Genomic DNA, 23,035 nt, shown 5'->3' with positions numbered 1-23,035 from the left:
TGATCTTCATAACACTGACTGAAATCTAAAATAAATGAATGTAAACCAATTCAGTTTGGAGAAAAAAAGTAGAGAAAGAGAGATTTTGCATTTTTATGAACTTCTTTTTGAGAGAAGAAGTTGGAAAAAAAGAATAGCCTATGTATATGCTATAGGGAATAATCCAGAAAAAAACTGAAAATGTAGAAAAGGGTATGAAGTTGATTTAGAGAAAAGCAATATATAAACTCAAAAAATTTTCAAACACTTGCTAATGAAACCATAAACCCAACTTTCATTTAAATACGTAAGTTCTCCCAGTTCAAATAAAGCATGATTTATTTCTGTCTTTGAAACTTTTCTAAATATTTTAAACTACAGTAAGAAATAGAAGAGGAATGCCAGGGAAATAATGGCAGTAAAGGATTACCACCAATTCGTCATAGTTTAGTCAGTAGCAATTCCAAGGAAAAGCAGGCTGTGGACGGAGAGAGGGAACACTATGCCCCCTTCCCTATGTTTTGGAGTGGTAAAGTATATATACCCTGTGCCATTACATGTTGGAAGTATATGACCTACTTTTGGATTTTGATTTTACAGGAGATTACAGTTAAGAGATTGTATAAATCTCAGAAGAGACTTTATGTGAGTGTGGTGGTATGAAAGAAAAGGGCCCCCAAAGGGAGTGGCACTATTAGGTATGGCCTTGTCAGAGGAAGTGTGTCACTGTGGAGGTGGGCTTTGAGGTTTCATCTATGCTCAAGCCACACTCAGTATCTCAGTTCACTTCCTGTTGCCTGCAAGATGCAGAACTCTCAGCTCCTTCTCCAGCACCACATCTGCCTGCATGCCACCTTGTCCCACCATGATGATAATGGACTGAACCTCTGAACTGTAAGCCACCCAATTAAATGTTTTCCTTTATAAGAGTTGCCAAGGCTGGGCGGTGGTGGTGCACACCTTTAATCCCAGCCCTGGCAAAGCCAGGCAGATCTCTGTGAGTTTGAGGCCAGCCTGGCTACAGCCAGGACAGGCACCAAAACTACATAGAGAAACCCTGTCTCAAAAAACAAAGAAAACAAACAAACAAAAATAAAAAAACAAACAAAAAAAAGTTGCCATAGTCATGGTGTCTCTTCACAGCAACAGAAACCCTAAGACAGCCTGCATCTTCCTTGACCCTTCTCTCCAGCAGCAGCTTTGAAAATCAGAACTCCAATAATTATATATAAAAAAAAAAGTCAACTGGATCTGAGATAATTAATCAAATAATTTCACTGGGAACATTTAAGAAATCCTCATCTAGCTGATGGAAGGACTATCTCACTTTTATGAGAAGACCTAAGTATAAGCGTCCATCATCCCTCTGCAGTGTCTGTGTCTAAGCAAGGAGACAGCAGCATGATGAGCCAACAGCAGCATCACCTTATCAGGTAGCCAATGCGCTTCACAAACTGCCTGTAGCGGGCTCTGTTAAAGGTTTCTAACCCCACAGCCAGGAGTTCCACTAATGAGTTGGCAAACGCAAAAATCTTCATCATCTCTTGAGGCCTCGTTGTTTCAGGTAAATAATCACCTAGAAGTGAAACAGATAGAAAAAAAATATAATTACTATGACAAAACACTACAGAACTCAGGTGTATAATTCAGTGAGAAAGCCAGGAGGGGAAGGAAGTAATCCCATCTCTCCGGTTCCACTATCAAAGTTAAATAGGGAACTTGAAGGAAAGTACATTAAGATCAACATAGTTAACCTAGGTAACATGTACACTAGTCAGCCTTCTTCATTTAAGCATGAAGTAAAAAAAAAAAGTAAACACAAGAGAAAAGAGGTTTTGCATAGGTGGGCACAGGAAACCGCCCCCCATCAGCAGCCCACCCAAATACAAGACTTGATGCTTCCTATGTGGAGCTTGTACCAGTACCACCCTTCAGTTATGACGAGAAAAATTATCTACCTTTTGCTTTGAACCCAAGAAGATGTTGAAAGAGTTCATGAAAGGGAAACTGGGACAAAAGGATGACCAAGTCATCTTCATTAAGTAGAATCCAACTGGTCTCAGGGTCTTCATCCTAAAGGGAAGATGCCACGTCACATCAGCTAATCAGTCTGGAGTTACAGGAACTAAATCATCCAAGTCATAATGTGGTCCTTATAGACACCTCCTCAAGGGCAGCAAACTAAATAAATAGCCTTAGATCCACAGACATCCTGGAAGTCCTCTGAAAAGCAAGTATAATTTATATGTATCTGGGTCATTAAATTTCTATCATGAAGAAGATAAGAATAAAAACTCTTCTAGAGCCAAGAGGTGGTGGCACACTCCTTTAATCCCAGCACTGGGAAGGCAGAGGCAGGTGGATCTCTGAGTTCAAGGCCAGCCTGATCTGGTCTTCAGAGAAAGTTCCAGGAAAGCCAAGGCTATACAGAGAAACCCTGTTTCAAAAAACTAAAACCAAAACAAAACAAAAAAACCCTCTTCTAGAGTGAGGACCTTACTATGAGGCCCACTGCTCAGACAACAGATTAACAATTAATTAAACAACCATATTCTACTATAGGCCAAGATATCTGTAGCTACAGTTCTCTTCTACTAAAACTCAAAGTCTACTACCATTTTCAACAGACTTTTGAGGAAGCCGCTAGTATTTGCTACAGATGCCTCAGGTTCTGCTGTGGGCAAGACAAAACTAACTGTGATCAAGGATCATCCAGGGGGCACTTCTGGGTCTTTTTGATGCAGAGCCTTAAAGTCACCTTAGAAATCAAGTTAGCATGTGTCCCTATATGCATTACATTAAAAACAAAGAATCTGAATGTATTACAGCAATTTCAACAAGGGACCAATCAATCATTTCAGCAATTCATTCATAATATCCTGAGCATATTCTTCTTTATCTACTATTTCCACTACAGTTTAGTTATATTTTTGTCCCATGATTCATGTATCAGGAGCTTAGTCCCAAGTCTAGTAGTACTGGAAGTTAGTGTGCGACCTTTAAGAGATGAATCCTAGTACTTTCCTTCAGGGTGCTATGAAAGGACCGAGTCAGGACCTATCTAGCTCCCAGACTTCCTGTTCTGAGAGGAGATTCTCTGTACTCTGCCATCTATTATGGAGACCCCACCAGAACCTGTGCCATGCTACTGGGGCTCTCAGCCTCTAAAACTGTCACCTCATTAAACCTCTGTTTTAATAAAGCTGATTTGCTTCAAGTATATCAAGTAATACAAAATAGAATAACACCGTGTATATGGTGGCTAACAAGAGCCTCAGAAACTATACTTAAGAGCAATAGTTCTTGACTCTGGCTGAACAGCAGATCACCTGGTAGGCTCTAGGAAACTTAGATCTATATGTGGGCCTAACAAGCTTTATAAATTGGCCCAGTGACCTTTACGTGGAGCTAGTGTTGAGAAACATGATGTAGATGAACCAGGCCTTCCTCCCCACAGACTTTTCTGATCCAACTAAGCTCATAATAGTCTCAGGCACAAAGTTCTTCTGGGTTGCTTTTGCTTTAGTTTTCCTCGCTTACTGCTAGTTTTGTTGGGTTTTTACTTGTTTTGTTAGGGACGCAGCTTTTATTTTTTCTGCTGTTGGTCTTTTGGCCTCATTTTTTGTTGGGGGTGGTGGGGTGGTAGGTGTCTTGCTGTCTAGCTTAGTCCGTCCTACATCTCAGAATCCTCCTACCTCTCCCCACTAAGTGCTGGAATTACAGGCAAGCACCATGATGCCTAACTCCCTAAGTTCTTGCAGTCACTCAACGTTTTACTGAGTGCTAACCAAGAAGCAAGTACCATGGAGGCTCTATGTCTGGGGTTAACTTCAGGGAACCCATTTAAAAAAAAAAAAAAAGCAAAGAATAAACAAACAAAAAAAACCACTGTTTTGTTACAATCGTTCCAAGATAATTTATATCAGCTGCTGAGAAACTCAGTCTCCCGACAAGTGTTTGCATGCCCACACCAGTCCCCACCACCTGCCCTCCTGCTGCAAGCCACTAGACGTGATAAAGAACAAAGCGACAGTGAATGGGAGCACTGGTCCCGAACGGGCCCTGGTGCAATGTATCAACATGACCCCACAGCAGCGTGGGCGTCACTGAGACTTCTGACACAGGGGCTTTAGTGAATCAGGTCAAGGAGCATCTCAGAACATCAAATCGGGGGTTGAGGCAGAGTTCAAGCTATATGTATACACACACACACACACACACACACACACACACACACACACACACACCCCTGGTGGCAAAGGCCTTGACCTGCTGAGCCACTGTGCTGGCCACATGAGGAAGGAGCTCAGCCAGAAACAGGCTCAGGAACTGCTAATGAGCAAAAGAAAAATTCCCTACAAACACACTACTTACTACTTGTGGAGGAAAGAAAAGTTAACAAGAATTATCTTAAAACTTTTTAAAAACTGTCTTGAGAAGCTGGATTTTATTCATTAAATTTTCATCAAAATTATTCAGAACAGGTTGTGTATGAGACCCGAGTCCCAGGAGCCTGTTACTGTGCACAATGAAACCTTAGTATATAAACTCCACAAAGCATTGCCGTCTGAACACATCTACCAAGGATGGCAGGATGGGCGCCTGGCTCGGGAACCTGCTCCAGAGGTTCTGCATTTAATGACCACATGACCTGAGACAAGTCACCTCCCCTGTACACATCAGTTGTCCCTGTCTGTAAAACGAGGGTCCCAACAATACTTACCTCAGAGGGTTACTGGATCGAGATTTATGAGCAAGTGCTCAGAACAATGCTTTGCATGTAAAGAGAGCTCAGAATTGGTTAAAGGGGACAATGCAGACCCAGGTTACCTCTTCTCCTCCCTCATCTACGAGTGTCCAGTTCCCAGATGCAGGCCCTGAAGACGATGGCTTCCGCTCACTGGGCTTCATGTGGCACATAAACTCTGCTCGATTTCTAAAAGACAACAGACATGAATCTGATCATATGAACATAGAAAGCCTGACATGAGCACATGTGTGTATCATCTATCCTAAAGAAGAGTCAGGAATCAGCCCAGCTGTCAAATGGTTTGAACTATCAAAAAAGAAGTAAGAACTAAGGCCAGGAACAATAGTGCTTAGCTTCAAATCCCAACACTCAGAAGGCAGAGGCAGGCAGATCTCTCTCAGCTCAAGGTCAGCCTAGGCTAGATAACTAGATAACTGGTTGCATGCCAGCCTGGGATAGAAGATAACAAGTTCTAGGTCTGGTCTACATAATGAGACCTTGTTTCAAAAAAAAAAAAAAATTTAAGTAAAGGCTCAAGGAATGGCTTAGTGGTTAAGAGCACTTGCTGTTCTTGCACATGACCCAAGTTCAGTTCCCAGCACTCAGGTCAGACAGCTCACAACTACCTGTGACTCCAGCTCCATGGATCCAGAGCCCTCTTGGCCTTGGTGGGCACCCACTCTCACATATACACATCCCCACAGAGACATATACATGTATCCATGATTAAAAATAAAAATAAATCTTTTTTAAAAAATGTATCTTAACAAAAACAAACAAACAAAAAGGTATGCAGTTGGTAGAGAGGCTTGTTTGGGGCCAAAAGGTATACATAAAGGTAAACACATCCAGTCAAAACACATCCCTGTTCAGGAGCAGCCTCTGCATGCAGGCAGTATAGGATGGAGGACAGAAAAAGAACAGCAACAGGATTTTCCAAGCAGTTGTTCCATCTGATGAGCAATGTAACCAGAACAGTTTCCTCTTGGACCATGACCTAGCTTGCAATCCTCTCTGAAAAATTACCTACCCACTCCTCTCTTATCCAGAATCCACCTACACACTCCAGCTCTGGAGTTCAAATATCTCCCTTTCAACAGGGAAAACCCCAGTCCTGAGCTCCAGGTGTCCATCGGTATATGTCATTTGTATGCTGTTCTTCTGTAGAAAACAGCCCTCTTTCTGTACTTCTGCTAGTGCTATCGATGCCCTCCTAGTCTCTCAGGCTCACACAGGTAGAGTTAGGAGTGACACATTCCTTCTCTGCATTCTTTAATCAGCTACTAAATCATTTCCCAGGAAGAAGGTGTCTAGATTCCCACACTCCATCTACTATCATGACCCTAGTCAACAGGCCCAGAGGCCGGTTAGCTGCTAATAACTGTGTTCAGGGTCATCAACAAACAGGCCCTGCATTCTCCCTGGGTCAAAAACATGCCTGCTCTTTTGCTGTGCAGTTGGTTGGGATCCTGAGCCAGGAGAGGCATATATGTCTGTAGCCATCAAGGAAGCAATGAAAAAGTGCATACTCTTCTGCCTCCAGTCCACCGTCTGCCCAAAACAAACCCCCACTTTTTTTTTAATAAGGTCTTGATGTAACCTAAGTTGACCTTGAACTGAAGATCCTCCAAACACAGTCTTACAAGCCCTGAGTGCTGTGATAACAGGTGTGTCCCATCACACCTGGCCTAATCTTCCTGAAGGACAATTTTTGCTCCCTGTTCTAAAAGCTTTCCCTTGTTCACAAGCCAAGCCCTATCAAGTGTAGATTCTTCAGCTTTAATTTCAAGGCCTCTACCCTCCAGCCCCCACCGCAGTTACTCACCTGATTACCAATGCTTTCAGCTACCTACACCCCAGTCCTCTGCACACCCTGGATTAGGACCTTTGCTCACACTAGTCTCCTCAGCCCCTCGCCTAATGAAATCCTCCCCTCTCCAAAGCTGACTCACCCACTGTGGAACCGTCTCTGACCACTCAGCCCTTGACTGGCCACACTCCTACTGTAGTACGCAGCTCCACAGTTAACAATGACATCAGGTCCCCCTCTGGTCTAAGGAACACACTATCTCTTAGACTATGGCACCTTTCACAATGACATTCACAATGAGAGACAAACCCACTAAAAAAGGGCCACACAAAAGGTTACTAAGCAGCTAGACATATCACTTTGGGATAGGGGTATCAAACCCAAAGAAAATCTGCAATGTTACATTCTAGAATGCCAACATTCCCTTAGCAGTTCTCTTTGGATGTGGGCAGTTAAGAAAACCAACCCTTTGGTAGAAGTATTTCAATTTCTGTTTCACAAAGCTCTTCCACACTTACTTGACAGGAGACATCAGCAGGGCAAGGGACTGCATAAAATGAAAGACCCCTGAAGGGTTATTCAACACTTTGATCTGAAATCAGAAAATGAAAAAAGCATACTGTAGAAAACCAGCTCAAGCTGGTTTACACGTATCTAACAAACAAGATGCTAGTCAGAGGACAGAGCTAAGCTGATTTACCCAAGCTGACTCCGAAGCACAAGGCACAGCTGGAGTAGCGACCTACACACTACCTAAGAGCCGAAGATGAGCGGCTGAAGGCAAACATCTGCAGCAGCTGTGATGGAACACAGCACTGCTGCTTTAAACAAGCAAAACAAAACATCCTCTTCTCTTCGAAATGATTTCGGCTCCATGTCACGAGAAATACTAAGGAAAATATGAAGGAGCTGAGTTGAACTTGACATACATTTTGGTTCCTACTAGCTGAGTGGCTGCTATGAATAATAAAAACAGCCAAAAGGTGCTCGGCAAAGGAGAAACTATGGTAAGTATATGCAAGCTGCTAGCAGGCCTAAGACCTCCCTGCTATGCTGGCAGATTCTATCTCACAGTACCAACTGCACTGTGAGGTTAATTTAGAGAGTTGTGGCAATTACTACAGAAAGGAAAAACAGTCCTGGTAAGCCGTCCTCTTACCAAATCAAAAACTCGTGAGCCTACCAAGCTGGGTTACTTCTGAACTTCCGCAGCTGTCCTAATTTCTTCACCTATGATGACCCAGAAAGCGCTGGCACTAACTCCTATATACATGTACTCCTGCTTTAAAGGTTTCACTTAGGGAGCCAGACAGAGGGCTCAGTGCTTAAGAGCACTCACTGCTCCCCAAGAGATCGAGGGGAGGGTCTGGTTCCCTGCACCCAGACAGGAAGCTCACAACCACCTTTAACTCCAGTTCCAGGAGATCAACGCCTTCTAGCCCCTGCAGACACCTACATGCACACGGTGCACATGAGTCCATGCAGACACATAAAGCATACAAGTAACATTTTTATTTAAATAGTACTCAATTAGGTCTTTGGGGGATGGTTGTTTTAGACATTTCTTAAGGAAAACTAATAAACCCCTGCCCACCCCCAGAGTCAGATCACCATCATACCTGTATGAAAGGAACGGCCCACTTACTGACGCCAGCTGGGCAGCGAAGAATGTGGTTGAGAAGGAAGAAGTGATCTCCAGGACAGCCAACTCTTTGTAACACCGACACCTAAACAACAAAGGACTCGTGGTTTCCCTGATTTCATAAACTCACGGACACAGTAAGCTGGGGTGCATGCAACCTTTCTACAGTGCCCAGACATAAATCCCCTCTGTAATACACCTAAATTTTCCAAATCCTGACATCTCTCCTCTCATGGTAAGTACAACTAAGTTTATCATCAAACATGATCAGACACGTGGTGAGTCAGCAGTTGGTCTTCACTTCCCTCTGCATTTCCTCCTGAGTTCAACTCTGACCTGAAAGCCAGAGTTCATTAGAGACAAAGAATAAGAAGACAAATAACTTGTAACCATGTGTCATCATCAAAGAAAAGTCACTAACTCATTAAATGAATTGGCTGGAGAAGCTATAGAAGAAACAACTATGAAATACAAAATAAGAAATTCTTCTTCAATTACCCAAGCAAAGAAAGACTTCTATGTCTGTATCGGTTCCCTTACTAGTTTCTGCAGCCAGAGAAGGATGTCCTCATGGAACTGGGCATCTTCACTCACTCTCCTGGTGAACATGAACAAGACACTGATACACTCCTTCAGCTGACACACGTCAGAGGGGATGCTTTCTGTCAGTTTAGAAACTATAAAAAGAGAGGATTAGATGAGTCCTCCTGATGGTACTGGGGACTTTTAGCTTCTCTACTTAAAGCAAAGAAACTAAAACATTACACGAATCCTAAATGGTCTTATAATAAAAACCTGGAGCCAGATATTGGGTAAATGCTAAAAGATCAGAGGAAACAAGCCACAGCCACTTCTCACCTCTACCGAATCATCAGGCCGAAAGGGAGGCGAGATCCTGTCTCTAAGAATCCTCAGACTGAATGTTCCTGAGTCCTCCCGCCTTATATGCCCTTCTCTACCCAGCCATTTCACTTCCTATCTCAGTCTTCCTAGATTAATGGTGTGTGTGCTTCCCAAATACTGAGGTTAAAGGTGTGTGCCACCACTGCCTGGCTCTATTTCTCTCCTAGACTGGATCAATGTCATGTAGCCCAGGGTGGCCTTAAATTCACAGAGATCAATCTCTGTCTCCCAAATGATAGGATTAAGGGTGTGTGCCACCACTGCCTGACTTCTATGTCTAATTTAGTGTCTGGCTTTGTCCTCTGATCCCCAGATAAGTTTTACTGGGGTATATAGTATATCACCACATCTACACAGTCCTGGTTCTGCAAGAATGAAATGTGGAACAGTATTGGGGGGGGCGGGGTTGGTGTCTTGCTCCAAGGTTCTGAAAGCTACAGAGTAAGGCTAAACAATATGGGGCAAAGTCAAATTTCCTGCCTGCAGGGAGGTACTTCAAGGCCATCAAATAAAGCTACAAACATAAAGTCTAAGTTACAAGGAAGACCTCAGGATACTGAAGATGCCAGGACCAAGGGACATCCACCAAGGACAGCGCCAGGCATAGAGTAGATGGAGCCAGCCCAAACCAGAGACTACGAGTGCTGTAGGTAGTAGAGTTAGATAAGGAGGGCTACCCAGGGTTTCTGGGGTGCAGATGGCTCTCTCAAGCCCCAGATGCCCAGGCATGGAGCAACAGGATTGATGCTTATACTGCTGGTTTTGTTAAAACAAGGGCCTGTACCCTCAGGCTAGATTCTACAGCCTGAATTAGGCCATGCCTCCCTGCAGCTCTGTCTGAGACAGAGATTTAAGAAGCCATCTGACAGCTTTCAATTTATGATACCTGGCTCCTCCCTACTCTTTGTCATACTATACTGAACTAAATCACATGATGTGAAACTTCCCACCAGTCTAAAGTGTTACAAAACATCACATTTTTCTTTTGTTCTTGGGATTGTTCTAAAGACTTTTGGAGATTTTGCACAGAGAAATGATCTGAAGGTTCTATCATCCCTTTCACTGTGGCATGGCGACGCTCTTGTGCGTTCTCTCTCTCTCTCTCTCTCTCTCTCTCTCTCTCTCTCTCTCTCTCTCTCTCTCCTGGCTCACACATACATACTCTCTCTCTCTCTCTCTCTCTCTCTCTCTCTCTCTCTCTCTCTCTCTCTCTCATTTCTCCTATCTCTCTCTTACTCTCACTCACATGTGTACGTGGGCGCGCGCACGCGCGCATGCACACACACACACACACACACACACACATTTCTCCCATCTCTCTCTTACTCTCACTCTTCTGTTGTGGTTTGGTTTGGGGGGTTTTTGTTTGTTTGTTTGGTTTGGTTTTTTGGGGGTTGGTTTTTTTTGGGGTTTTTTTTTGTTTTTTAGACAGGGTTTCACTATGTAGCTCTGGCTGTCCTAGAACTCACTATGTAGACCAGGCTGGACTAGAACTCACAAAGATCCATCTGCACCTGCCTCTGCCTCTGCCTCTGCCTTCTGGGTGCTGGGATTAAAAGCATGCTTGGCTTTATTCTCTTAATGACGCTCCTCTCTAAGCTTTACAGGGATGCCTCTCCTTTCCATTAAGGCCTGATCTTGTTTAGATCTCCATACATTATGTTGTTTGTCTAACACTCTTCCTCCCATATAGAGGCCAACAATGGCCTCCAGGCCCTTTCTCCTTATGAACTGAATTCTTACAAAGGGAATTACATGTCAGCTTTCTTCCAGACCAACCACTGCTATTCTTTTGTTATATTTAATAGGTTTCAAGGCTCTGATTTGGGGCATATGAACAATGCTGAGACTGTTAAAGACTGTGGGGACTTCTGAAGTTAACTGAGTGCAAATTGAATTGTGAAGGCCAAGGTTAAGAGCAAAACATCGTGGTTTGAATGTGAAATGTTCCCTAATTTACTTCAATACTTGGTGCCCATCTGATGGTGACTTTTGGAAGGTTGTGGAACCTGTAGGAAGTGGATCCTCATTAGAAGAAGTGGGCCACTGGGGGCTGGCCTTAAGGTTCTACATCCTGAAAACGAACTCTACAAGAAGAGTGTTTTACATAGCATGAATGAGAGGTCTGAGGATATGGTGCAGGGGAAGAGCAGGGCAGACAACTACCATGAAAAAAGAAAGGAATTAGACTTTCTACTTCAGAACATTATAGAACATCAGTTACAAATTCAAGAAGCAAGGAAGTGAGAAAACAAAAATAATAAAATGCAAGAGAGAAACAGGAAAACACAAAGGTATTCTGGGGGCTGGAGAGCTTGCTCAGTGTGTAAAGCACTTGTTCTTGCAGAGGACCCACCGGGTTTTGATTCCCAGCACCCGCAAGGCAGCTTAAAACCATCCATAACTCCAGTCCCCAAGGATCCAACTCCATCTCCTTACCTCTGCAGGTACCAGGCATGTGGTGTACAGACATATATGTAGACAGAACACTCAAACACATATAATAAAATAGATAAGTCTAATAATAAAATAATGATAATACATTTTAAAAAAAGAAAAGGTATCCAGATGGTTAGTTTTGGGATCAAACGCCACTGGGACACTACTTAGCAAAGGCACAGAGAGGCCAATTTTTGCCTTCCTAAAGGAGGAGAAACAACAGCCATGGGGAAGGGAGGCCTCGCACTACTCAAGAAACATCAGTAAATATTGTGTTGAGGGGGCAAGGAAAGAAAATACACAATGATGCCTTGTGAATTAGTATCCAGTCAACTCACATCAGTTGTACCCTCCATTCTGTTCCACATTTAAGTATAAGAGGAAAGCTTTCACTATTTACCTACCTTGGTCTTGCTGATAAACTGCTAAAGATCTCAGAACAGCTGAGCTATTGAGCAACGTGTAGATGTACGACTCCACTTGCAACCTCGAGAGCACAGAAGTGTAAGAATGCAGGGCCAGGGTCTGGTGGAGGTGCTCAGATTTGGCATCAAATAGCTTCTTCAGTTCTCCCAGGACACTTTCATTCATCTCTACTCTCTGGTAGTGGTGATGGCCATAAACTTTCACTTGATCTGCACAGATACCCTACCAGTAGATACAGGATAAAATATGAAACCAGTCGAATTTGATGCAGTCAGGCAGCAGGTGTAAGACACAGGCTTCAGCACCATTTTCAAAAACTTACAATCGCATGAGGGGCCAACACTACACATACAAAACCACACTAGCAAAAGTTCTGTAAAGGGTAACCCTATGAGGTCAGCAGGGAAACAGTAACGTGTGTCCCTCAAACTCTCACAACTGGTATTTACTTCCTATACTAAGAATACCAAGGCCAATGTGCTGCTATGCCTCAACTTCACAGTAGCCCAAAACACCTCTAGATCTACCTCACTCTTAACGGCTCTGTTCAAAAGGAATCCTCCATTATAGTAATTCCTCCCACCATACTCTTGAGTCTATCCTTTCATTTCCTTTTCTTGTTTTACATTTTATTTTATGTGTATGCATAATGCATGGATGTGTACCAAATGCATGTCTGGTTGCCCATGGAGGTCAGAAGAGGGCTATGGATCCTCTGGAACTGGAGTTACTAGGTTACGAGATTCTATATGCATGCTGGGAATCAAACCAGGGACCTCTGCAAGAGCAACAAGTGCTCTTATTTCTCCGCTGAGCTTTTTCTCCACCCTCCCTTTCTTTTCAGTATTTCCAGATGTGTCTCTTTCCACAGAATCTACGAAAAGATATACAAGGCTCTGCACAAATAAACGGTAGGGCAGCAAATCACACGTGTCACCACTACTCTTCCAGCTTCCCTTCAGTGCCAAACTGTCCAAAACGGCCTTCTCCTCCTTGCCATCCCTCCAGGCCCTTAGTAATGATGGTCCTGGCCTCCAGGAGGGCGTCACAGCTAGTGGACTTTCCTATTTTCTTATCATTTCTCAATCGGGACACTCTTTCCTCACTGCACATTTGTGGCATTACACCAAAATCTAACCCTAATAGTCTATGGGTTGAATTTTACATTAAGACATGGTTTGCTAGCTTAGACTCGGTGTAGAATATATGTCTGCATATATTTGTATTTAGTTAGCTGTTAACACTGCCTGTTAGGATTCTTCATGCAAAAATCCAGATTCCTGTCTCTCTTGAAAAATCCTAAGATGCAGCACATCACAATCATACAACTGTCAGCTAGATGTCAAGAGCTGCTGTCCCCTCTAGACTTGGCATGTGTTTCTCTGCTGACCACTATCCTACTCACCCCTTGCCTATACATTATATGCCTGCCCCTGTGGCCATCTGATCTTGTGATTCCTGGATTGATGGAGCCAGTACCAGTGTAGGTTTAACACACAGACTGAATTCCAGACAGCACTACAGGACAGGCAGCTCAACTACCAATTCCCAAGCCCTGAAGCTTGACACACGCACAGTCAAAATACCTGTACAGCCATTTGTTCATCCTTAAAGTTCCACAGTCGACTTTTGGCATTTTGGCAATCTGACATCAGAGTAAGGAGCTCAGCTTCAGCCAACAGCAATTGCTTCCTGCATCGTGAGTAGTTCAAGAGTAACTCATAAAACTCATGCCTATCCTGATGAGCAATGCTGTCAAATTCTTCTACATATGACTCAACATTTTCCAGCCATGAACCAGGCTCCAAGAGTTTTAGTTGTTCTTTAGTAAATGGTACTAGCTCTGGTTGAGAAGGGAGTTCTGGGTAGAGTCGCTCACTACAGAGCAAGGGCTTCACCACCACCAAAGATGGTACTTCCACAATTTCAGCTGGCAACTCAGGATACAATTTCTTCACTCTAGGTGGCTGAGAAACTTCTTTGGCTTCATAAGAACTGTGCAAGCTAGCATTCTGAAGCACCTTTGAACAACCAAGGGCTTCTTCATCTTTCCTAGTCTGAGTTTCTCTGACTTGTAAACTTCCCATTTCCTGCTGAGTACAGGGAAAATCAAACTGTGGTGTACTTTCTGAAGATCCCTGCCGTATTAGTGTGCTTTCCTCTCCCTCTGTAAAGTTCTTGGAAGGTTCAACTGTAGTTCTAACGTTGTCTCCAGGGTTGACCTTCATCTTGACTTCATCATCTCCATCAAGGGCTCTGATCTCTCCCCTTTCTTTCAGGTCCTCTGTGTCACGTATCAGGGACCCTTCATCACCTATAGTCAAGGAGGTGAGTGGTATATCAAACATTTCACTTTCATTCCATCCACTGACATCTTTGTGGAGCTGGGAATCAGCTGACACCTTCAGATCATCTCCTTTGAGTTCACAAGCTACAGACAGGATTTCCTGCTCTCTAGAAGTCTCTAGAAGGGAAACTTCATCAGAAGTCTGAGGTGCTTCATGTTTCTTCTTTTCCTAAAAGCACGGTATGAAATATAACAATAGTTGATTGTTTCGGATGAAGAATGTTTAAACTATACATAAATACCTACATTTTGACACAGGGGGCTCTTTCCTCGGCTCGCTAACCCACTTCCATTCTAAGGAGTACTTTTTCCCTTCTTAATAAGCTCTCTGATTCCATTCAGGCCCAACTTAACAGGCATCACCTGTTCTCTGTCTCTCCTGGCAGGACTGTCACCTAACCTGTCCTTCAGTTTCTCTTAAACTCTAATAAACTGTCCTTGAGCGTCCTTGAGTCCAGTTCTAAATTCTTCTATTAATAAGGGAACCTCAGTTTCCTCAGTAGCGTGTGACAACCCTGATGGGCCCCAGGAAGCTCCTCTGAAGACTCAAGTGCTAATCCCAGGCACCACCGCTGTCAGCAACTGATAATGTGAACCAAAAACGGCCAGCAAGTTCCCAAGTCTGCTGAGCATTTGTGATGTGGGCTCACATGCACCCAGGGAACCAACCTCCCCACCACCTTTACAGCATCACCCAATATAGATGGGGGAGTCCCTTTCTGCCATACTTTCTTCTTGAACTATGACCCTAACAGAACATACTCAGAAATTTTAAAATGAAATGCATTTTCAGGAATGTATCCTCCCAAAGGTGCCTCCTCCTCCTCCTCCCCATATGACTCTGTGTAAGCTTCCTAATAAATTCAGAAGTGAACTTTCATGCCAAGGAGGGAATCTACTGCAACTCCATTTTGGTTAAAGACAGTCAGCTTCCAATTACTTTGCCTACTTTAGAGGGGTAGAAAAAAAAGTACTAGAAGACATATTGTGAATACAACTATCATCACAGATAGGGAAATAAAATTTAAACAACTAAAAGTGTTATCAAGCTACTTGCATAAAAATTCATGTCTCTGGTAATTTTAAGAAATTTTCTTGTTTCTTTTTAATTTATGTATATGTATGTGTATCTGACTGGATGTGCACCACATGCATGCAGTGCCCAATGGAGGCCTGAAGGGGGTACCAGATTCCTGGAACTAGAGTTACAAGAGATTGTGAGCCCCCCAATATGGGTGCTGTGAACAAGACCCATGTCCTCTGCAAGAGCAGCAAGGGCTCTTAACCACTGGGTCAGCTCTCCAGAAAACGTGTCTTATATATAAAAACAGCCAAGCAGATTTAAAAAAAAAAATCTGTATTTATTCATTTTTTTACCTCCACACAAGTTGCATACACATAAAAAATTTTTTTAAATCATCCAGGGCTGGGAATATAGCTCAGTGGCAAAGTACCCATATTCAAGAAAAGACTTGGGTTCAATCCCCAGAACAATCAAAAGATAAAAACTAAAATAAAATCATTCCAAAAAAAAAATCTGGAAGTGTTACAGAAATGTAAGTCAATAATGAATATAGAAGAACACACTTAACTAGAAACAAAAAGGCCAAAAATGAATGTGCAAATGAACAGCAAACTCCACTCTATTCTCAGTAGTCAAACCCAAACTACTTGGGGCTGACCCAGGGGGTCTGTGATGACTTACCAACGATGAGAGCCCAGAGCCTATGACCCGTGACCATCCTCAGGAAGGGCACACAAACAATGAGAGCCTAGCGCCTATGACACATGACCATCCTCAGGAAGGGCACACAAACGATGAGAGCCCAGTGCCTATGATCCATGACCATCCTCAGGGCACACAAATGATGACAGCCTAGTGCCTATGACCCGTGACCATGCTCAGGAAGGGCACACAAATGATGAGAGCCTAGCGCCTATGACCCGTGACCATCCTCAGGGCACACAATGAGAGCCCAGTGCCTATGACCCGTGACCATTCTCAGGAAGGGCAAGCAACAAGATAGTGGGCAGCTCACCTATTACCTACTCAAACACAGAACCACACAAGTACCCACGAGACAAGTACAGGTAAGTTCTTTTATTATTTTAATTTTAATAAGACTGATTTACTTTTATGTGTATGGGTGTTTTGTCTATGTACTATGTATGTGCCTGATGCTGCAGAGGGTGTCTGATCCCCTGGGGCTGGAGTTACAGACTGTTGTGAGCTGCCATGTGGGTGCTGGGAATCAAACTTGGGTCCTCTGCAAGAACAGCTAGTGCTATTAGCTGCTGAGCTGCCAGAGTCCAGCTCCAGCAGAGTTCTGAGCCACAAGATGGAGGTGTGAGATTGGCGAAAAATGAAGAGTCTTTCAAACAGATGGTCCCAAATAGCTCGAGCTGTCTTTATTTATACACGTTCCAGTATGTTCAAGCATGAGCAGTTTCAACTCATTTTTTCAATCATTTTCCCAGAATCATTACCATTTACCCATTTCAGTTTCTTTCCCTCTTCCCCACTTCCTTGTTGCCACTAACTGACTTTTACTCTGTATCTAAGCATTAATTTTATATTGCAAGCCGATTGATTGTATCTGGCTAGGCACATCTTATTCATACTGTGCCCAGGCTGGCAGCAAACATGTGGTTACAATAATGAGAGACATTCAAGCCCTGTGATTAGTCCTTAGCAATATGATGCTCTTATATTTCTGTAGTCAGCTCTGAGTATGATACCATACTTAGAATATTATTTTTCAGGTGTAAGTCAATTTCTAATGATCTGCATATCACTTTTATGTGAACAATAGCTGCAATCCTATTCTTCACACATTCTCAAAATGGTAATGATTAATACCCAACTCTGACCTGTTGGGACCAAGCTTTTATTCTTTCTAGCAGTTTCTACTTGTACTTTTACTTCCAAGGGAACTAGGAGTTTTAGATTCCTTTATTGATATTTTGGCATTGAAAAAAAAAATGTCTAACCATTCATTCCCTGGCACCAGAAAGATGTCAGACTTTTCATGTCCTTTATCTTTTTCTTACATGTCTCTATAAGTTTTTGTTTGTTTTTGTTTTGTTTTGGTTTTTTGAGACAGGGTTTCTCTGTGTAGCTTTGAGCCTTTCCTGGAACTCGCTTTGTAGACCAGGCTAGTAGCCTCGAACTCACAGAGATCTGCCTGCCTTTGCCTCCCAAGTACTGGGATAAAGGCGTGCACCACCATCGCCCGGCCTCTATAAGTTTTTAATGTCATCTTTTAGGAAACTGCCTCCCAAGTTCTTAAGTTCTTAGAATATAGTTATCTCTTTTTTAGAACAGTTAAGTAAGCAAGAATCATTAACCTTAGTGAGTTCCTCCTGCTTACTTAGGATGGATGCAAAGGCAGTCGGGGCAACCGAAGGGACCAGTTTGTGTGATCAACTGCAAAGATGTTTAATTTCCTTGTAGAAACTTTATTAAAATTATCAGCTTTTGTCCCAGTAAACTCAGCCACAATCACAACTGAGTGAACTAAGAATTACCATAGGAATAAGCATATTGAGAGTCAGAAAGGCCTGATGAAGCTCATGAGCTCCCTGTGGTCAGCTCCCTATGGTCTGCAGCATCACCTTCACAGGTCTTTGCCAGGTGGGCAGGATTCTCCAAAGGACCTTGCCACAAGGAGCTCCATTTATGCACTGTTCCCAGAGGCTACAGCATGGCTTCTGCCACTGAGCCATCTCTCCAGCCCCCAGGTAGATTCTCTCAACTGCTGCACCCTGTGCTCTCTGAGGGGGACAACTGTCTCTTTCTGAGAACTTGCCTATGTTTCTGTCTACAATTTATATTGTTTCTTAAAACTTTGACATCATTTCTGGTCTTAGAAATACTTTTACTTACTCCTGAACCTTGGGCTTGTCACAGTCAAATGCTCTGAAGTGCTGTAGTAAGGCAGAGGAGGGCAAAGCTAAGTTAGAAGGACACACCACAAGCTGTCACCAACAGTTCTCTCCTGGAGACGGCTCTGGGATGTCCATTTCTGTCTATGCATGTGCACACGAACACATACATACTTCTTTTAGCAATCTGAAGATAATCGTGTAGTTATATTTGTTCTGAAACACACCTGGGAAGTTTCTACTCCAGACTATAAGCACCATTGAGGCCTGAGGATTTTCTTTATATCCCAAATGCCTAGAATCGTTTTGGGGGGAAACAATAAGTGGGCATTATGTATTCAATAATGACTGGATCTTAAGAGGCAAACAGAGGCTAAATAATAGTATATAGCATTGCCCAACTTTATTCCAGTAACAATTCATGCCTAGAAGCAACAAAGGAATTACCTAAGCAATAGAGCAAGAGGGAGGACCACAAGGATGGGCAGGAAGGGTTACGCAGGAAACATCTTAATCCAGCCTATCAATTACGAGATGCTCTTATTGGTTGTTGGAATTTAGAACTTAATACAGTTTTTTGAGACAGGGTCTTGTTACATAACACCAAACTAACCTAGAAGTCACTATGTAGCCTAGCTGGCCTGAAACTCACAATCCTCCTCCTTCGGTCTGCTAGGTGCTGGGATCACAGGCATGTATCATCACTCTGCCTTACTATAAAATCTATTAAGTCTGCAGAGTAAATCCAGATCTAAGATTCTGTCCTTCTTAACCTAAGTTTTCTAAGATGTATGAAGTCCAGATCCTCAGAGTTGGGGGAAAGTTTTTACAAAGAATCACACTAATAGAATAAAAACATTATTAGGGCTATATCTAAAGTATCCAATAGTAAATACCAGATACCTAACCACAACCTGTCATCCTGAAGTCACCTACCAGATATTTACCCCTGAGGAATGTAGGCCAGGTACTGCGACAAATCCAGAAGCCACAGCAATCTAAACACAACAGCACATGACACTCCACTTCCTGAACTTCCAACTAAGCCTTGGAATCTGTTCACGGCTCCATAAATAGATGCTAAAACACATCACTGTAAAGTGTCAATGATATAGGACTTCATAACCATGGCCAAACAATAGTCAGCATTAACAAATGCCTCTGCTTACCCTAAAGCAAATTAATTTCCTTAGACTGGCAAGCATTAGGGTCCTACTGGTATCATGGACATTTTCTATTTGTTTTCTTGTACTAGTTGTGAAAAAAAAAAATTATTAAATTCCTCAGTGGCAAAGCTTGGGAATGTGCTTCAATGCTGGCTCTTGTTTTTTTTAATTCAATCAACTTTATCAGGTGACTACAGGCGTTGTGAAATGCACTGGGAACAAGAGTGATCCCTCACTCTGTGAGTTCACTGTCTCAGAGAGAAGACAGTGGCTGATAAAGTTGTTACAATCGAGAAGAGGGACTTAAAATGGGTGCACAGCGTTCCTGCCAGAGGGAGCTACACAAGGGTGATAGGGAAAGTGCTGGGTAAGCGCAGCTTAAACTCAGACACTGACAACAAGCAGTAACAGGCAGAGGAAAGAGCCTGGAAGGGTGGAAGGCAGAGGCTCTAAGGCAGGAAAGTACACAGATTAATACGGGTGTGACAGACGCTGAAGAGGAAGCCCAGGTTAGAGTCCTTAAATTAGTGCTTCCAATCTAGCCTCTGCGAAATGGGAAAGCTCTGCAACTTTTTTTTTCTTTGTTCTGTGTTTTGAGACAGGGTCTTGCTATGTATCCCTAGCTATCCTGGAACTATGTAGACCAGGCTGGCCTTGATCTCACAGAGATCTGCTTATCTCTGCCTCCCATGCCCGGCTTTTGGAAGGTTTTTAAAAATTAGCAATTCACCAGGGGTGTTGGTGCACGCCTTTAATCCTACACTCAGGAGGCAGAGCCAGGTGGATCTCTGTGAGTTCAAGGCCAGCCTGGTCTACAGAGAGTGAGCCAAGACAGGCACCAAAACTACACAGAGAAACCCTGTCTCAAAAAACCAAAAATAATAATAATGATAATTCAACAGGCATGGTGGTTTATAACTTTGATACCAGTACTCAAACAAAAGCAGTGGATCTCTGTGAGGCCAGCGCACTCTCTCTAGTCAATATATATGTGTGTGTGTGTGTGTGTGTGTGTGTGTATATATATATATATATATATACATATATATACATATATATGTACGTGTGTACATACATATGTCAACCTAGCTTCAGTTCAGAGAACAGCAGTAGAAAGCAATGTGAATTTGAGGGCAGTTCAAAAACCTTCCTCTCAGGAGTTGTGACATTGATGAGGGAGAGTAATGGGAAGAACCAGATCATGCAGAAAATTCAACTCTCAGTGAACAATTAAATTTGGAGGACAGGGCAAAGTGTGCATGAGATATCTAACTGAAGCAAATGTCTTGGAAATGAGCTTTAACAGTTGAGAAAACAGAGTACTGTATGTGTATGTAGGAAAACTGCCTGAAATACGTTGATAAAATAGACAATTCATTTTTCATAAGACTTAAAAGCTTAAGATTTAATTTTTAATTTAGAAATTATGAAACAAAATAAAGAGAGACTCCTCTTGACTGACTGTGTTTTAGGTGTCTGTAATATGCTATCTTTGACAGACAGACACATATGTAAAATAATGGTTAAGCTACTGGACTGAAAGCCATGATTTCTGGCTTCCCCTGAGATAAACCATGCTAACTGCATGATTAAGACAATCATTTAACCTGTCAAGGCTTTAGTTTCATCACTTACTAGAGAAAAAAAAAAACCAGTAGATTATTAGGATTTAAGATTCTGTTCTCTATAGATAACTCATGTTATAAACTACTATATTCCAGGCTCAAAGGGTTATGTATGGCTGGTTAACTGTTTGTTTGTTTGTTTGTTTGTTTGTTTGTTTGTTTATGATAGTTCTTTATCAAACCAAGATACTGCAAACTTATTTTTCTTAAAATGTTTCTGACAGGGAGTAGGAAGGTGGTACACTCAGTAAAGTGTTTGCCATGGAAACATGAGGACTGGGTTCCATCCCCACAGCCCACAAGCAGAGCCTAGGACATGATGCGCAACAAGCCTAAGCTAAACAGCAGTCCCCAGGTCCCAGCCAGAGACTCTGTCTCAAAAAGCAAGAGACCAGCTCCTCCTGAAGAGCACTGCCCAAGAATGACCGACCTCAGGGCCACACACATGCACCGTTACAATGTCCACCCAAATCTGCACTCATGCTCCCTCGCCATACACACAGAGTTTCTCTATTTTTGAAATGGTCATAGTACCCATAAAAGGTGTGTCAGAAAGTTATGTTTCTAGGCTGAGGTAAGAGGCACAGGTTCAAGCCCAGCTTGGGGCTACATAGTGAGGTCAGCTTGGGAGATATGTATATATGTACATACACAAATTCTTGTCTCTAAAGATAAAAGAAATTTCTGACTGATGTGCCTAATTCCATACTACCTTACAGAAAGGGATCCACACACTTCACTTACACTCTATTAAATAAAGTTCCCATAAATCACTATTAAAACTTGTTGGCGCACACACAAATAGTTATACTTTGGGCTTAGTATAAGGCAAAGTTATCTAGATTTAGTGGCCAGGGGTGGTGGCATGTCTTTAACCCCAGCAATCCAAAGGCAGAAGCAGGTTAAAAAACACTGTTTAAATATATAGATATAAACAGGTCTGACCACCTATCTATAAAATTTAATTTGCTCACTGCAACAAGTATATAGGAGCAAAGTTAAAAATCCAAAATGTACCTAAAAACAAGTCAAATTAAAACCACACTAATGACATGCAACAATCCACAAAACAGAAAACTCAAACTCATCCCTACTGGGTAGGCTCTGCCCTGAGATAATTCCTGGATATTTGTGCCACGCTGTAAACAACCAGGTTCATCAGGAAATAACACCGTCGCCCTGAATTCTGAAAACGAAGGACTGACCCATCACTGCTATCCACAAACCATTCCTCCCAAGCGAAGTAAGTCCCTTCTCCATGCATTTCCAGGGGCTGGGAATGCTCCCATGTCACAAAGGATACGGTAGGAAGTCAAAGACGGGGCTTAGGAGGAAACGGCTTTGGTGTGGGAAGTCAAGAAAATGAGCAGAAGATAAAAGCCCAGTGAGGTCAGGACGGGGAGGCGGCCAAGTGGCCCTGACAGCCGCCCGGCCCCGTGGCTCCGCGCGGGGAGCAGAGGGCTCGCGTGCGGGCGACAGCATCCTCACCTTGCCTTTGGTCCGGCTGGCCTTGGCCTTGGCCCGGCGGGGCTTCACGGCCTCGGCCATACACTCTGCCTCCGAGACGTCGCCGTCTGTTTCTGTCAAACTCCTGCAATTCACGCAAGCCGCCTAGTTCCGGCCTCCTGGCTGTCACGTGACAGATTCTCCACCATTTGGGGAAGGGAGGCGGCCACAGGAGTCCGTACGGGCTGCGACTTGGAACAAACTAACTAGGGACGACTCGCGCCGGGGAAGGCCACGCCCATCACCTCTCAGACCCCGCCCCGGCCCAGCCCTCCTCCCGCCTCCGGTCCCGCCCGCCCTCTGAGCCGCGGCCTGTGCCTCCGCCGCCCTCCGCAGGGTGGCACTCAGAGCAGCCCTCTGCCTCCGCAGCTCTGCAGAGAGGTGGTCAGACTGGACTAGGAAGTGCTAGAGAGAGGCCTTGGCGATCTGGCTTTGATCCCTAGATAACCAATTCCAGCCTACATCTACGTTACGTTTCTGGAAAGAAACCTGATGTCCACCCAAGGTGCACTCCAGTCTGCTGTTCTGTAGAAGGGGATGATAATACTTCCATCTCT

General features: G+C 43.3%; 1 protein-coding gene across 2 annotated transcripts in view; it reads right to left on the bottom strand.

Annotated features, from left to right (window-relative positions):
* Positions 1-22,658, bottom strand: part of Epg5 (ectopic P-granules 5 autophagy tethering factor) — a 95,905-nt gene extending 73,247 nt beyond the window's left edge. For both annotated transcript variants that reach the window (XM_059245890.1, XM_059245891.1), the window contains exons 1-9: positions 22,461-22,658; positions 13,536-14,465; positions 11,928-12,171; positions 8,722-8,858; positions 8,159-8,266; positions 7,058-7,131; positions 4,810-4,915; positions 1,938-2,052; positions 1,405-1,555 (exon numbers count right to left, since the gene is read on the bottom strand). In XM_059245890.1, the coding sequence (XP_059101873.1) occupies positions 1,405-1,555; positions 1,938-2,052; positions 4,810-4,915; positions 7,058-7,131; positions 8,159-8,266; positions 8,722-8,858; positions 11,928-12,171; positions 13,536-14,465; positions 22,461-22,520 (1,925 nt within the window). In that variant the 5' untranslated portion in view covers positions 22,521-22,658. The remainder of the gene's footprint in view (positions 1-1,404; positions 1,556-1,937; positions 2,053-4,809; positions 4,916-7,057; positions 7,132-8,158; positions 8,267-8,721; positions 8,859-11,927; positions 12,172-13,535; positions 14,466-22,460) is intronic.
* Between the last annotated feature and the right edge of the window lie 377 nt (positions 22,659-23,035).

This window comes from Peromyscus eremicus, chromosome 19 (genome assembly GCF_949786415.1).
Source record: "Peromyscus eremicus chromosome 19, PerEre_H2_v1, whole genome shotgun sequence".
Taxonomy (NCBI): Eukaryota; Metazoa; Chordata; class Mammalia; order Rodentia; family Cricetidae; genus Peromyscus; species Peromyscus eremicus.
This window is presented reverse-complemented; position numbering and strand designations above follow the sequence as displayed.